A 17,788-nucleotide genomic window follows, 5' to 3' on the forward strand; every position below is an offset into this window, starting at 1 on the left:
ACGCGTGTCGGTAGAAATTATATAACGGTCGATTAATGTGGTAATCGAGGAACGAGATCGTACGAAGAATCCCTGAGCGGTTTCGAAGGCAGAGGACAAAAGATGGGAGTGCGGGTTCGGCCCCCTTGGGCCATGACGCCGCGACACAACAAGCCGCACCTATCCAACTCCCGTTAACACGTACTCTAAACGTCCATTTTGTTCTATATCGCGTTTGCCACTGCAAGGAACCGATTGTTCCTGTAATCGCCGATATACCGCGCCACCGTACTCTATCGTATTATACGGAAATATAGAGAATTTTTCTAACGGTGTTCGTAAAAGTATGTTAAATTTTAGCAGTCTTGGAATTATCGATAAAGTGAATCGGATGATATTTGTAATTATTGAAAATATGGAAATAACAATTTTTGAGCGATACAAGTATGTATATGTTGAATTTTAATAATTTTGGAATTATAAAATTATTTGTAAGAAAATTATTGAAAATATGGAAATAACGAGAAGAAAATTTTCGAACGATACTCGATAAAATATGTTGAAAAAATGAATTGGATGATATTTGTAAACGATTTCACCAGTTATGGATAAAGTGTAAATGTATAAAATATTCGAATACACGAATTATTTTCTATATTTCAATTTTTAAATTTCTAACGTAGTTTCATTTATTATTTTGAATCTAGATTTCTCTTATTTTATAATAATTACACACGTATTTTTTAATTTAATAGTTACTAAATATAAAAAGTCTGTGCAGGCTTTTCGAATAATCGAAATCGGAAAAACACGATCTACCCTTTTTCACGAATAATTTCTCCCTTTTTCCCGATTCTTTATTCGAGTAAAACAAGAAGAAAGGAAAAACTATCCGCCTCGACATCCGATACATTGATGGACGTCAAAAGAACGCTTGCAAAGCCATACCCTTGCAGATACAATTTCCAATATCGAGAGAGAGAGAGAGAGATCTGTACGAAATTCAATTTTCTTCTGTCGCGTTTCGAATTTCTATTTTTTCCTTTTTCTTCCTCCCATTTTTTTTCTTTTTCCACCTCGCACTCGATTCGAGATCGTCTCGATTCTTCGCTATTTTCTTTTTTTCCCTTTAATAATATTTATCTTTATTACACGGATGTTTTTATAACGAGAACGAATTAACCGTGTTTCCTTTCCGCTCGCACAACAGCAAAAAGCCGCTCCCATTTTTTATAATTATCGGTTTCGTCCTTCACTCTTCGATAATTTCACGTTAGCTCATCATCGGCTCAATTACGTAATTAAGAAGCGCAATAATGTCTCGCTGATGGCCATTTATAGTGCAAGGTTAGGACGGGGAGGAGGAACGGGATTTAGATTTCTGTCGAGTTGAGTCAGCGCGATAAGAAAGAGAGAGAGAGAGACAGAGATAGAAACAGAGAAAAAATAAATAATATATAGAAAGAGGAAGAAGAGTTTATTTTTAACGAGAATGATTTCCTAATAATTTTAAAAATAATACTCGAGCAAACTTTTAAAATCAATTAATCTTTAGTTATTTTAAATTCTTTCTCGATAAATTTTTCTTTATTATTCGATTGGAAAACTCGTTTAATTTTTATACGGTTTTTGAATTTTTTAAAGAGATTTTGTTTTTCGAATTTTATTATCGATTTTTTAAAATCTATTTTTTTTCCTTTTTTTGTTTTTTAGATTAAAAAGAGAAGATATTTACAAATTATGAGACGGGATAAGAAACTGTTTCACCCTTTTATCATCCCTTTCGCGTGATGTAAATCAATATTGTTTGCGAGAACTAACGTCTGAGCCCTGGGGAGGAATTGCATTATATCTGGAGAGGAGTCGTGCAACCCTTTTGAAATCTCAGAAAAGCAAAACCTAATTAGAGAGTCGTTCACCTTTGAGCAACAAAGGGAAACGACGTAAGATGTTCGAACGTCGAGACGTCAAAATTATTCTCTTTTTGTCTCATTTTCTCAAGAACGTTCTTCTTCTCAAGATACGAGTTCCGTCTCTTCCCTCTGGCTACTTCAATTCTCAAAATATAGAAACTTTGGAAAAATGTGGGAAGATAAGATTTTCATAAATTGTAATTTTTATAATCGATATTTTGCCTAAAAAAAACAGGGAGAACTTAAAAATATCTCCTTTAATCTAAAAAAAAAAAAAAGAGGAATTCATTAAAAAGTGCAATCGAAATAACGAAAAATCCTACCGTGCCATTCCAAAGTTAATATTTATCGAATCAAAGAAGAGAGTTAAAAAAGAGAGAATGCAACAATCGATTTCGATTCTAATCGTTCGAACTATTTCCAATCGAATTCGGGCGTGTGTCCGTACACGTGATGTAATGAAAAGTGTGGAAAATGGATGGGTGTGCTCGGGACAGCAGTCGGTTCTTCCGCCATTGTTTACACGGAAGGAAGTTCAACTCGGAAGTGGCGCTATTCATGAACCACGTGAGAGGCGGAGGGGCGAAGAGAAGGTATACACGCACCTCGTGCGACGACGTGTATCAGATCCTTCCACAAAGGTTGTTGGAACGTGTTTGTGCAACTGTGTTTCGCACCACAGACGAGGCGCGGTTGTGTTTTAATGCACGTATGATCCGTATATACGCACACGCTTCACCGAAAAACGTCATTCAGGGGTCCGCCGCGCATGCGTACCTCCAATTCGCGTACGAGAACTTTGTCACTTGATACGCGCAGCGTTTCTCAAATTTTTACTTACCGATAGGATAAATTGGTATTTTCTATGCTTTGGAATTACGAGCAATAATTGTTCAGAATTTTAATTTTCCTAGTAATTTTTTTTAAAAGTGTCGATACGAAAGATTATTCTATAATTTTGCGACGTTTAATGGGATTTACCGATAGAGTACCATTCGAGCGTCGATCTTCTTTACGATTGGGAAAATTAATTTAAATCAATCGTGCGATTTATTTTATAATTTCTTTTTTCTTATCATTGTTTTATCATTGGAACTTTGAATTTAGATTCGATTATTTTTGGTTAAATGGTTAGATGTCGTTTATCACAAACTTTAAGCAGCTTAATTTCAAATTATGGCACAGTGAATGGTATTAAATATTCATGGCAGGTTTATGAACTTTGTAAACAAGAGGTGTACGTACTTCATTTTATCTAGTACAATCCCAACGATCCATTCGCATCGCGATATTTTCTGTCCAATATATTCCAATGCGCGACATTGCAGAATTTATTTCAGTGGATAAATTTATTTTTGCTAACGATACGTTTTCTCTTAAATAATTTATTTTCACCGTTTTTCACGGCTAAATTTGTAATCTCATCACCGATGAATTATAATCCCGTACGCGTACTTTTTCAACAATTTTACATGAATTTACCAATTTACACGTAACCGTTTCAAACTCGAGAGATTCACGAATATCCCTCGACAAACGATAATAAATTTTCCAAAGAATCCGGAATGCGAAAAAATATAAAATATTCAAAGCAAACACGATATATTTCAAACGGATCTTCCATTTTCTTGAATTTAGTTTCACAAAAATTTTCATCCACTACGATATTTTTTCCTCACTCATTATTCACGTCGTTACTTTCTTTACTTATTGCTTCAATTATTTAATGATTCAAAATCGTGTGAACAGAAGGAAAAAAAAATAATTTGAGAAACCCTGATATTCGTATAAGCATGTATACAAACAATACACGTTGGCGATACACGGGCGGACAGGAGGATCGGCACGCGTGGGTGGGGACACGAGTGGCGTGTTTCACGGGTGGCAGATCTGTTCGCGCTCAGTCCATTCCCGCGATTCATGGACCTTACAGGCCATGCCGCTGATTTGTGACCCGTCTCGTTCCGAATTCGACTGTCACCGAACACGCGAATCTAGCGCGATCGTTGATGGATTTCGTACGAATCAGGTCCGTGGACCATTTCTAATCGTTATTTCGGTTTTGTGCATTTTTTGAAAAATTTCTTGATCGATAAGGAAGGACGAGCTAATCCGTCCGATCGTTACTCGGATACGTGTCTTAAATTTTAGGGATAGGGATTATATATATATATATCTTTCGAAGCAATATTTTTGTAGCATTAATTTGTAGTTATGGTATAGGAATAAAGTATAATAAGAAATAGAACGTGAATAAACGATTTGGAAATTCTGAAATTTGTCCAAGATTATAGGAAAAAAACATGAGTTGTAATTTCAAATTACAGCTGATCGCGATATTAACTCGCTGGATAAAGTAGTACAAGTTAGATAAGGTAGAATTCTGTAGAAATCGATTTTTTTTTCTTTCATCATCAGATACTTTCCTCGATTTTTCGTTTTTGTCATTTTAAATTAACAATTCGCTTTGACGTAAAATTTATTTTTCAGATGACGCAAAACCCGATCAGAGCTACGCCAGTCAAAACGGTGGTCCGAAGAGTTCGTTGATTCAGCAACGGGACGAAACCAAGAAAAGTGAGTATTTCTCTATTTCCCCTCTTCGACCACATTTTAGCCGATATATTGGAATGCTGGTCTGAAAAATTGGGTCATTGCTTGTTGCACGATCGCAAGACTACGTCAAATTTCTTATCTTCATTATCTCGTTCGAAAAATATATACATACAGTTTCGACTAACCAAATCGTAATCATCGTAATCGTCGTTTAAAAATTTCACAGATGTAAAATTAAAAACGTATAACATTTTATCGTAAGCGTAAAACTTCTCTCTTTCTCTAATTATTTCTCCCAAATTTATATACCTCGTCTCTAATCTCATCGCGGCGAGAAAAGGTATTAGATATTCTCTTCTCGATTCGACCCCATTAATATTAATTATTTCAATCAGCCTTAAATTTATCCACGCTTATACTCGCCCTTATACTTCCCTTCGAATTTAAACTATTCTTCCCATAGTAAATCACAATAAACACAGAAAGGAAAGAATTATCCTCCCTCTAATCCCTTATCCCCCCCCGAAGAAACGTTTCGTCGTATTCTCAACTCGCTTTCAAAAAATCAAATCTTGGACAAAACTCGTCCAATCCGTAAAAAAAATACCGACTCGAGTCAACGTACTCGTACTCGTCGTCGAGAAAAATAATTCGAACCTCGTGGAGGACGATATATTCTCACTCCGACACAGGAATAAAACAAAATAGGAAAACAAACGATTGGAGGAAAAGAGATTGTGCGCCAGATTTGTACGATTGTGCGATAGGATCGAACGAATCCTCGGCGGTCAACGACGACGAGCCAGTGAAGCAGAAGGAGAAGGAGAAGGAGGAGGAGGAGGAGGAGGAGGAGGAGGAGGAGGAGGAGACCAGCATGCCCACTCACGGTAAAAATCGTCGAAATCGAAAGGGCAGGAGGCGTGGTGGGGGCGATAAAGCGAAACGCAACGACGACGACGACAAAAACTCTAAACAAAACACGACCCACGACCAGGGCATCGTCGAGGCGACCACCTCAAATCATGCGGGATCCTCCTCCGTATCGAAGATCCCTAAGGAGGATAGATGCAGGATAGAAACGGGGACGATAAAGCCGAGTATCAAAGTGATGAGAATAACCACTATAAGCAGTAGACCGTTGGAGGCGAGAATAGGCCACATTCGGGGGGTCGGTATAGTAGAGACTGAGACGACCGCCGGGTCGGGGAAGGGGGGCGAGGGGGCGGTTGTGGTCACCGTGTCCGAGCCGCTCGACGCTTTCCCCCCTCTTTCGCCCGAAATCCCCGCGACGGCGGCCGATAATTCGGCCACGGAAACGAGAAACGGGGAAGGATTGCAGATTCGCGACGTGACCGACTGCGACGTTGCCGAGTTCGATAACTTTAGGCAGCCCGTGATCGTCGAGATGGAATCGGACGCGGAGAGGGAGGCTGGTGGCAACTTGGAGGAGACGGGGTCCGTTTCGAGGGAGGAGGAGGAAGGAGCGGGAGAGGAGGGGGGAGGCAGAGGGCACTGTTGGGACACGGTGATGCCACGGGACGTGGAGAGGAAGTTGAGGAGGTTCATCGAGGGTTTGAAATTGCCGTGTTACGCGGGAGAGGAGGGCGATTGGAGGGCTGCGTGCGAGGAGGAGAAGAGGGGGGGTGCGAAGAGGAGGCGGCGGGAGGCGTGTTACGGGCACTCGCAGGCGGCCAACAGGTTCTTGGACATTATTCAGGAGGAGGGCGAGAAGTTGTCGGAGGACGAGGAGCAGCATATCAGGGACTTTATCAACGAGGAGATCGGTAAATATCGGAGGGAGGAGAGGTGTTGGGTGAGGGGGGAGGAGGATTTGGGGGAAGGGGCGGTTGGTGGTGGCGGGGTGAGCATAAATGTGACGTGCGTGGACGGGGAGGAGACGGGGAAGAGGAAGGGGAAGAAGGAAAAGGAGGAGGATCCTGGAGAAGGTTTGGAGAAGGAAAGGAAAAGTATGGAAATTTGCGGTGGAGGAGAAACTGTAAAGGAAGGAACGTCGAAAGAAGAGGAATTGGAGAAGGAAAGGGAAAGTGTGGAGGAAGGAACGTCGAAAGAAGAGGAATTGAAGAAAGAAAAGAAAAATGAGATTGGTGATGGAGGAGAATCTATGGAAGGAGGAATATTGAAGGAAAAGGAGATTAGTAATGGAGAAGAATCTTTAGAAGAAGGAATATTAAAGGAAAAGGAGAACATAGAGAATGGAAAAGAATCTATAGAAAAAGAAATATTAAAGAAAAAGGAGATTAGTAATGAAGGAGAATCTATAGAAGAAAGAATATTGAAGGAAAAGGAAAATATGGAGACCAGTAATGAAGGAGAATCTATAGAAAAAGAAATGTTGGAGGAAAAGAAGAATGTGGAGATTAATAATGGAGGAGAATCTATAGAAGGAGGAATATTGAAGGAAAAAGAAAATATGGAGATCAGTAATGAAGGAGAATCTATAGTAGAAGAAATGTTGAAGGAAAAGGAGAACGTAGAGATTGGTGATGGAGGAGAATCTGTAGAAGGAGGAATATTGAAGGAAAAGGAGAACATAGAGAATGGAAAAGAATCTATAGAAAAAGAAATATTAAAGAAAAAGGAGATTAGTAATGAAGGAGAATCTATAGAAGAAAGAATATTGAAGGAAAAGGAAAATATGGAGACCAGTAATGAAGGAGAATCTATAGTAGAAGAAATGTTGAAGGAAAAGGAGAACGTAGAGATTGGTGATGGAGGAGAATCTATAGAAGGAGGAATATTAAAGAAAAAGGAAATTAGTAATGAAGGAGAAATATCAAAGGAAAAGGAAATTGTGGAGATAAGTAATGAAGGAGAATCTATAGTAGAAGGAATATCGAAGGAAGAGAAAGAAAGGAAAAGCATAAGTGATGGAAAGGAATGTGTGGAGAGAAAAGAACACGGAGAAGAGTCTGAAGAAATGTCGGATGAGAAGTCTGAAAAGGTAATTGAAAGTGAGATATTGGAAACGAATAATGAAAACACGAATCTAAGTGAATCCGAGTTAAAAGTTAAAGAGGAAATTTCTATCGGAAAATTAGATGAAACGGATGAAATCAATATGAAATCGAGATCAAATGAGGAAGAATCGTCTGTCGATGTATCGATACACTATCGTATTTCCGATATCAATGAACTTGGTGTGACGGAAAAGAGTATAGAAGAGGGATCGAAATTGGGCGAAAATCGAGACGTTTCGTTCGTGAAATCGAAGGAAATCGAGGCACCGAAAACGGACGGTGATAGAAAAATCGAGAAATCCGTGGAGGGAGGAAAATTGGATTTGGTAAATAAAGCAGAAGATTTCGAGGCATTAACCGTGAAGTCAAAATTAACGCAAGATGACGTAGATTCCAAAAGCGAAATATTGACTAAGCAATTTCTAAAAAAAGAAGAAGAAGAAGAACCTTCGAAAAATAATACCGCGAAAACTTCCAAGACCGACGAGGAATCGGATCGATTAAACGAAACTAACGAAAAATTGGAGCAAAATAACCGATCGACGAGTTATCACGAATCATCGATCTCGAAATTAATTTCGAGGAAAATCACGAGTGAAGAAGTGTCTTCGTTGACCAAAGATTCGTACAAAATTTCACGCGACACAAAGAGGAAACGTCCTCCAACACCGCCGAAAAGATCGTCCAGCCTCGATTTCCAAGAAAGCTCAACCGCGAGTAGTTCCGCGCTCCGTGGAAAAAGGGAGAGCAAAGAGAGCATTGGGGGGGATGGGGAGATGGAGGACACATCCTCGAGATTACGTCGAGATTCCGCGGAAAGTTGGAGGACGAAGGAAAATATTGGCACCACGAGAACACTATTGACGATAATATCCCAGAGTGACGCTGGTGTCGAAAATATTCGTGATACCTCAAGTTACGTGGACGAGACCGTCTCCCTACGCGAGAGCAACATCTTGGACGATTTGAAGGCGAAGGGGAGGAGTGTTTGTTTCGAGAACGACGACAACACGGACGAGTTGCGCAAGTACGTGGAGAATGGCGCCAGGCTTGGCAATGGCGCAAGTTCTGAAATAAAGCGTGACTACTTGCAACGAGAGACACGCGAAAAATCGCCGGTGTCCGTGTCGTGTACGAAACAGAGCGTGGACGGGCTACCCGTGGAAGGAGTAGCGAAAATTGTAATGGAGAAAAAATCTCGGGAGGAAAAATCGTCGGGTTCGAAAGTTCGAGAGGAGGAATCCGTGGAAAGAGTAGAGAAAATTGACGTGGAATCTCGAGAGACGCGGGAAGAATCAACGGCGTCCACTTCGAAAGGAAGCGCGGACACACCCGTGGAACGAATAGTGAAAATTGACGTGAAATCGTCTACGATCGACGAATCCGACGAAGCGAGAATTTTCAAGAAATTTGAAGAGGAAGGAAGGAAAAAGGTTTCTGACGGAAAATCTGTGGAAAGAATAGTGAAATCGTCCACCGACAAAACGAAGATTTCCAAGAAATGTGAAGAGGAAGAAAGGAAAGAGGTTTCGTACGAATTACACGAAAAGTCACTAGAGTCCGTGTCGATAAAACAGAATGTGGAGAAACCTGTGGAAAGAATAGTGAAAATTGTCATGGAACCATCTTCTATCGACAAATCCGACAAAGTGAAAATTTCTGAAAAAGAGGAAGAAAGGAAAAAGGTTTCTGACGGAAAACCTGTGGAAAGAATAGTGAAAATTAACGTTGAATCGTCCACCGATGAATCTGATAAAACAAAGATTTCCAAGAAATGCGAAGAGGAAGAAAAGGTTTCTTACGAATTACACGAAAAGTCACTAGAGTCCGTGTCGATAAAACGGAGTGTAGACAAACCTGTAGAAAAAATAGTGAAAATTAATGTAGAATCGTCCACTGACAAACCTGATAAAGAGAAAATTTCTGAGAAAGAGGAAGAAAAGAAAAAAGTTTCTGACGAGAAACCTGTGGAAAGAATAGTGAAAATTAACGTTGAATCGTCCACCGATGAATCTAACAAAGCGAAAACTTGCAAGAAATGTGAAGAGAAAGAAAAGGTTTCGTGTGAATTACATGAAAAGTCACTAGAGTCTATGTCAATAAAACAGAATATAGACAAACCTGTGGAAAGAATAGTGAAAATTAACGTAGAATCGTCCACTGACAAACCTGACAAAGTGAAAATGTCTGAGAAAGGGGAAGAAAGGAAAAAGATTTCTGACGGGAAACCTGTCGAAAGAATAGTGAAAATTAACGTAGAATCGTCCACCGATGAATCTGATAAAACAAAGATTTCCAAGAAATGCGAAGAGGAAGAAAAGATTTCGTACGAATTGCACGAAGAATCCATGTCGATAAGACAGAACGTGGATAAACCTGTGGAAAGAATAATGAAAATTTCTGAGAAACAGGAAGAAAAGAAAAAGCTTTCTGACGAGAAACCTGTCGAAAGAATAGTGAAAATTAACGTTGAATCATCCATCGAAAAACCCGACAAAACGAAGATTTCCAAGAAATGCAAAGAGGAAGAAAAGGTTTCGTACGAATTACGCGAAAAGTCACTAGAATCCATGTCGATAAAACAGAACATGGACAAACCTATGGAAAGAATGATGAAAATTTCTGAGAAACAGGAAGAAAGGAAAAAGGTTTCCGACATGAGACCCGTGGAAAGAATAGTGAAGATCAACGTGGAATCGATCGGAAAACCGGACAAAGCGAAGAAAGAGGAGGAAAGGACGAAAAAGATTTGTGACGAGAATGGGTGGGGTGACGAGGCTGGGCCGAGACAGGAGGTGCACTCTCGTCATCATCGCGTTCACAAGAAGATCGTGAAGAACGAGACGTCGAGCACGACGACTGGTGACAAAGGGCGCGGTAACAAGATGGAAAGTTCGAGGGAGCTCACTACCAGTGAAGAAGAATTCGAGGAGATTTACAAGTATTCCACTCGTACGTCCAGTGATGAACCACCGTCTCTCAAAACTGGCGGCCATGACGAGAGAAAGGATAGAGACACTCCTTCCGAAATATTAAATTCCACTCTGAGCAACGACGAGGCGCCATCTCATCGCGCGCGCAAACAAGATGGAAGGGGAAAGGATTCTCCCTCCCAGAAACTAACCGATCCTACCACCGTGTTCCACCGTGGCCCTATGGAAGCGTGGCAGGTGGACATATTCTCCATAATAACCGAGGAGGCGAGGAAAAGCAAATTGAGACGAGAGATGGAATCGTCGCGCGGAGTACCCTTCCCTGTACCCCGCACTCCCGCCTCCCAGGACCTGTACTACGTACCGATCGAGAGTGGCTCTACTTACCAGAAGAGCAAAAGTAACAATTTCGACGAGACGGGTCCCGTCGAATCGTTGAAAGATATTTGCATCAAGAAAATCTTGTCCATGCCGTACGGTCTCCACGTGATCAACGAGATCACCGTGCCGGGATTTAACGTTTTCGAGAATCTAGGATCCGACGTGTCGAAATTTCCAACGTACGGAACGCGAAAAGCTACGACAACTTTGAAACGTGACTCGGACGAAACGCACGGTGTTTCTGGGCGGGCGACGAGCACCTTCGACGAGGAGTCGAATACGACGAATACTTGGCTCGGTTTATCGACCTCGACGGATCCCAAGCTGCTCGTCTGCCTGTCCCCGTCCCAACGGAGAACCGAGATAAAGGCAACGGCCGACAATTTGCTCGATTTGCACGAAAAGTTCATAAACAGGCGCAATTATTTCGACGAGGAACCTCCTCCACGAGTCCCCCCAGCCAGATATCGGGTCGAAGTAGTGGGTCCCAAGGAGGAGAGGAGCGGGGCGGAAGAGTCGAAAGGAGACGAGAGGGGGAACAGATTGTTGGAAATTATCAAAGAGAATTCGGATAAGAGGAGCGGCACCAAATCGGTCACGTTCGAGGAATCGAGCCAATCGGGATCCTGTAACGCGGACGGGGTCCCGACCTTTGACAGTGGTCGGCAGCGGCGTGCTAAAGTCACTAGGTTGTGCGACTGGCTGAACTTGGCCAGGCTCGATCGTCACTCGCCGAGATCGCCTCGCCACGCGACACCGCTCCCCGATGATTTATTAATAGAATCATCGGGCGAGGGGGGGGAGGAGCGCGATAACGAGCCACTCGTTGCATCGAGCGCGATCGCGAAACGGTTAGACATGCCTCGATCTGTCTATTCTTCCTCGACGCCGTTCAGGAAGAGTCCTCTGACGTTCAACAGCGCCGTCATCGACTCCTCTTCCATGGAGAACCCTCCCCAGCGACCGGATCCGCCTTTAAGAAGCTCGACGCCGTTCAGAAAGAGTCCTCTGACGTTGAGCAGCGCCATCATCGACTCCTCTTCCATGGAGAATCCTCCCAAGAGACCGGATCCGCCTTTAAGAAGCTCGACGCCGTTCAGGAAAAGTCCTCTGACGTTGAACAGCGCCATCATCGACTCCTCTTCCATGGAGAATCCTCCCAAGAGGCCGGATCCTCCGTTCACAAAGAGTCCTTTGACGTTGAACAGCGCCATCATCGAGAAATCGGTTCACTTTGTCGACTCCTCCTCCCTGGAGAACCCTCCCCAGCGACCGGATCCTCCTTTAAGAAGCTCGACGCCGTTCAGGAAGAGTCCTCTGACGTTGAACAGCGCCATCGTCGACTCCTCCTCCGTGGAGAATCCAGCTTTGAGAAGTTGGACGCCGTTGGGGGGGAAGAGCGCGACGCGTTACAACGTGAATCCGGCGTTGATCGACGACAGGGTTGAGGTGCCGCCGAGAGCGAAGCGCGTGGTGAGCGTGGACAGGTCTTGCATCGACACGACCAGCATCTTCGACCAGAACCCGCCCAGAAGCCACCTGGAGCCGCGCAGGTACGGCAACGACGAGAATCCGAAACACGTGGCCGCGGCCGAGATCATGGAGGAGTTGAAGAAGCTTCAGAACGAGACCGAGGAGCAGTTGGAGGGAGCACGTGGCTCGTTGCCTCCTCGACGATACGTCGCGCGCCAATTGAGGTACATAGAATTGTTGGAGAACCAGTTGAGGAACGTGATATTGGCGGAGGAGGAGGAGAGGGAGGCGTTGGAGGAATATTTCCTCGCCCAAACGAGGAAAAGGAAAAGGGATGGGAGAAGGAGCAGGAAGGAGGAGGAGGAGGAGAGTTCCTTTTCGAAGCCTGGCGATTGCAGGAAGGTGGAGGGCGAGAAGGAGAACGGTTTTCACGAGGAGGAGAGGATCGAGCACGTGGAGCGTCCGGTGAGTGGTGAGAAAGGGGTGGAGGAGGGGGAGTCGAAACGTTGGGGAGGAAAAAGTGGAGGGAAGGAGGCGGACAATGGGGGGAGGGGGATCGGTAAGGTTGGGAAAGCGGAGGAGAGAGCGAGGTCCTCGGTGGTGGTGAACGGTGAGGCGTTTCGTAGACGGATGTACGACGAGTACGTCCATAAGGTGATGGAACGAGAGGAGCGGAAGCATCACAAGGTGGTGAAGATCAGCACGCACGAGGACCTTAAGAAGTGCGATCATAAGAGCGATAAGAGCGGTATGACCACCGTGGAGAGGGAGTTCATCGAGAAGGCGAGGAACAGGTTGAACAAATTTGGGATTAATTTGGACGAGAGCGAGACGGAGAGTGAGAAGGATAAGAAAGACGGTGGCAGAGGGGGGAGGGGGAGAGAAGGGGGTGAGAAAAGAGTGGAGATGAAGGAGGAGGAGGAGGAGAAGGAGGGTGTCGTAAAGGCGAAGTGTTTGATCGATGGAAAGGAGTTCGAGGACTCGAAAAAATTGCCCAAACATCTGCAAGAATTCCTCGATATGCCCGCCAATTTCGACGATGGTGAGTCCAGGTGAAAAATGGAGGATTGTGCTGTGTTTATGCCTCGCCGTTGTTTTCTTTTTTTCTTTCTTTCTTTTTTTTTTTTTTTTGCTGAGGATTGAAATATTTCGAGATTGATCGCCTGGATTTTTGGATTTTTTTTTTAGTTTTTTCTGTTTTTTTTTGAGGTATACACGAGAGAGAGGCGTGTCGAATATTGGATGTAACAATTACTAATGGCACGTTTCGTAAAATTGGATTGCATTGTTGTGGGTAGGTATCCGAGTGCTTGTCGTATTGCTCGTTACTAACGATACTCGACGAACTGGATTTCTTTTTTTATTAATTTGAAAAAATTTATCGAATTATATTAATTTATACTGAAGATATTCGGGGGAATATAATTTTAATTTTCACTTTTATGAACAGAAAATTTAAATATTCGAAAGAAACAATTTCTTAACTCGTTATTTGTATTACCTGTTTCTCTACACACGGATATAATTTAATAACGAGAGGGAGATTTATAATTGGGGAAAAAAGTTATTTGAAAAAGGGTTTGAAACTCCTTATTACTCGTCACAATGAAACGTGAAATAGGATGGCAGAAGGGGGAAATAGGATGAATCGATAGACGGGAAGAGCGGATCGTTTTCCCGTTAATAAAGTGGGAAATGCTAGAGAGATAAGTTTGTTAGGTTTCGCGTGGGTCGTAGGTTATCGTTACAACTAGAACGCCGAGACCGAACTCTATAAGAATTTCCGCCGTCGTAAATTTTTATACGTTTCTCGTTCTATATAAATTGTGAAATTTTACGTACTATTTTTATTCTCGTGACACAACGAGTTAGAGAAATACCTGGACCTGGATTGGAATAATATAAGAAATTTCGAGTAGTAAAAATTTTATCGGATTTCTTTTGCGTTCGAATATATATTGCAACGGTTTTTATTTTAAAAATTCTTTTATTAAATATCGAAGACGAGCTTTTACGAAAAGCATTGGTAATAATTATTCGGGATCTAAAGAAAAAAAAGATACACAAAAAACTAACGATAATTATTCATAAAATTAAATGTGAAAAAGAAAAAAGTAACATCTACTTGGAAATAAATGTAAAAATGTATGCAAGCAATAATCATTAAGAGTCGAAACATCAACTAACGTTGACTAACTTAACGATTGAAAGCACAAAATGTAATACTAGCAATAATTAATCAAAAATAATAATAATTACTCACAATTACGATAAACGACGAAACTACATACATATATATATATATATATATATATATATATATATATGTAACAGTTTTATCTGAGACGAAACAGTTAAATGTCCTACCGACAACTTCCCCCTCCTTCCTTCCCTCCCACTCTCCTTCCTCCTCCCCACCACCGAAGGATCCAATTTACGTCCAAAACTCAACGATTTATTTCTCCTCCGAATGTCCGAGCCTGGTCGGTTGCAACGCGATTATGATTCATTCGAGAATGAGAATCTAAATATAGGTCTCGGGGAAAATAGGGCACCAGCTTCTCTCTCGTAGTAAAACGTCCAGCTTCGCGGCTGAAGTCCTCTCTCGATTTTCGCTATTTCCGACGAATTGCGACACGCGTACACCAATCCCCTCCCCTCCCTCGAGACCTTTTCGATCCCCCACCAGAGCTAGAACGAGGTGGGAAGAAGGAATCGAAATAGGCGTTCGAAGTAAATATTTCTTAACGCGGTGAGTGGCGGGAAGTGATGGTTGACTGGCCGTTTCCGATATTTAACCCTTTAGATTGCGTACATGGAATATTTAATAAGTATCATGTCACAAATGTCACGTGTTTCTGATCTGTTTGTGGTACATAAAATGTATACGATATGTTTCATTTTGGAACAATTAATGGAAGAGGATTTTCTTTTTTTATTTTGAAAATAATTTGGGAAGGATTATTTTATTTTTTAGATTTAGAAAAATATTTAATTTTCAATGAAAATGAAAATCGTGGAAACTAGATTTATTTTTCGAAATTAAAATACGTTTTGGATTTGGAGACAGAGGATGTATAGATAGTAGTAGTTTCTGAGCGAGTGACCCAGTTAACGTCACAGATATTTTGTACCCTGGCTTCAAATTTGTTTTGGCTAGAATCGGTGTCAATATTATTAGTGCTTTGTAGAATTTTTTCGTGCACTTTGTAATATCGTATTTGGTAAATTTGAAAAATTTATTTAGATTTGGACGAAATACATATTTCAAACGAATTTTTAAAATTATATTTTTATGAAAAATAAAATATTTAAAAATTGAGGATAAATTTTTATTTTTAAATATTTTAGCAGAGCTTTTTCGGTGAAGGAAGAAAATCGGGCCCATTTTTCATTCCTCCATCCAATAATTTAACGTTTATTCATTTTATTTTTAATCATTTGAGGTCATTGTCTGTCTGTGCATCTCTGTGCATCGCTTTATAACTATCTAACGCATTTGGCTAGTATATAGAATTTAATAATATATAATATATTTTAGAATATCGTGGAATATTTGTAATAAATAAATTTTAATTACAGCAAACAACATTTAAAAAATTGTTATAAAAATAAATACATAATTTGTATTAATAAGTAGAAAATGGTAAATTTAAATAATTTAAAATTTAATCTTCAACCGGTTTTTTATTTTTAAAAATAAAGAATTATTGCCTATGACATCATATTTGAAGAAAGAAAAAATTATAAATATTCCACGAACGAATAACGCTTTTTTATTTCATCAATCTGCATTTTAAAGTAATAAATAATAAAATTATAATAAGACTGTGATATATCTTTTATTTATTTTATTTTATTTAATTTTTTTTTTTGGGCCTGCTTCGGTTTGCTTTTTTTAAAGGATATGGTTGTAATTTTGCGACAAAGGAAACTGACAATGAGTACAGTCTTCTGCACGAGATTGACAGTGCTTTGAAATTCGGCAAAGGATTTCTGTTTGGTAAAGGTGCGTTTCATTATTTTGCTTAGTTAATCCCAGCATGCATTTTATTTATATAAATCGATGGATAATTTATGGAAATATTGAATGAGCTGGAAATAATTGCGAGCATATAAATTAAATTTAATATAATTTAATTTTCGATATTTTAAACGCGAAAATGATTTATTTAAAAATTATAAATTGAAAAAAAGAAGATTTTCTTTCTCGTATTTTGAAATAGTTGGTTAATTAGGTTGAGTAGCTTGTTATTTCATATTGCGTGTACAATTTAATTATTTTGGCGCTTAATTATGCATCTCGGATGAAAGAAGCTTGATCTTTCATAGAAAAAATTTTTCCTCTTCTCTTTTTCTTTTTAATTCGACGATTTTTTAAAATTAAAAACGGCAATGAATACCGAATTTTAATAAAAAAAAATCACAATTTCTAATTTTTTTTTTTAACAGATTCAATATTACAAGAAAGGTTCATTTTTAGCGTTAAAATAAAAAAAATATACAACCTTTTTATTAACACCGAGATACTTTGCTCCTCGCTCACTTGTTATTCATGAGGCTTTATTACTCCTGACGTAATGCAAATTTACATTAATTAGAAATAGTGGAAGTAGGAAGAGCAAAACTCCCTTATTAGAAATTGGACTTTTTTTTCTTTATTTTTACATAAATATAATTATACTTACATAATTTTTACATAAAGATCTAATTATCAAATGTATTACTATACGTAAAATTTAAAAAGTTCGTTAATAATTTAAGAATTCTTTTTAAATTATTATTATTGTTATTATTAAAAAGGTGTCAAAAAATCGAAGAATAAAACAGTATATTAAGTGATTATTAATATATTTGAGAAAAACATTTAGAGAATTGATTTAAATACAAAAGTATTATTTGCAAATAAAATGATATATCAACATCCTATACGTAAAACATGCGTTATATATAAACACGTATAAAACACATAATATATATATATATATATATATATATATATATTTATTTATTTCACTAATCAAATTTAATAAAAATTATTTGAAATAAATTAAATTTTCACGCACCGTTGTGTAAATCGATCGAGTTTTTAAAACAATCGAAAATAAAAAATATACACGCATCATAATCGAAACCATCTTACGAAATTCAAATTCACATGTACGCCGTTTGTAAACATTTCCAATTGAGCGACGTTCTTAAAACGATCGAAACATTACACGCCCCTTTCGAAACGTTTACATTTCGATCAGTTCGGTACGAACCACGAACCGGAGAAGACGCGTCACATGACTATTCTGAATCGGCGGCTTCTGCGTAGTTGAACGACGCGTAGAAATCGTTTCGATGGCGTCGTGGTGGGTATCGGGCGTCGCGACGCCTCTCAGTCCTCGGTCATCACTCGAGCTTCGTTTGTAATCCATCCATCTCTCGTGCGTGTACAGATTTCGAACAGATGTTGGAAAAAAGTGAGTGCACATTTTAAATTTTTGAACCGGACAATCTTGGATAGAGGTTATGTAAAAGTGGAAATAATGGTAGGATTCGTGGTGTTGTTAGAGTCAAGGATTAAGGT

The 17,788-nt window shown here is 40.0% G+C and overlaps 1 protein-coding gene across 50 annotated transcripts in view; it reads left to right on the forward strand.

The window, feature by feature from the left end:
• LOC108000332 (sorbin and SH3 domain-containing protein 1) overlaps window positions 1-17,788 on the forward strand; it is a 109,791-nt gene that overhangs the window by 49,771 nt on the left and 42,232 nt on the right. For 31 of the 50 annotated variants that reach the window (XM_062086606.1, XM_062086625.1, XM_062086626.1 and 28 more), the window contains exons 5-6: window positions 4,383-4,469; window positions 5,195-13,255. In XM_062086606.1, coding sequence (XP_061942590.1) covers window positions 4,383-4,469; window positions 5,195-13,255 — 8,148 coding nt within the window. Of the gene's footprint in view, window positions 1-3,762; window positions 3,922-4,224; window positions 4,268-4,382; window positions 4,470-5,194; window positions 13,256-16,117; window positions 16,223-17,446; window positions 17,682-17,788 lie in introns of those variants that run through there. The other 19 variants (XM_062086645.1, XM_062086656.1, XM_062086655.1 and 16 more) reach the window with 9 other exon arrangements.

Source organism: Apis cerana, linkage group LG16 (genome assembly GCF_029169275.1).
Source record: "Apis cerana isolate GH-2021 linkage group LG16, AcerK_1.0, whole genome shotgun sequence".
NCBI classification, from domain to species: Eukaryota; Metazoa; Arthropoda; class Insecta; order Hymenoptera; family Apidae; genus Apis; species Apis cerana.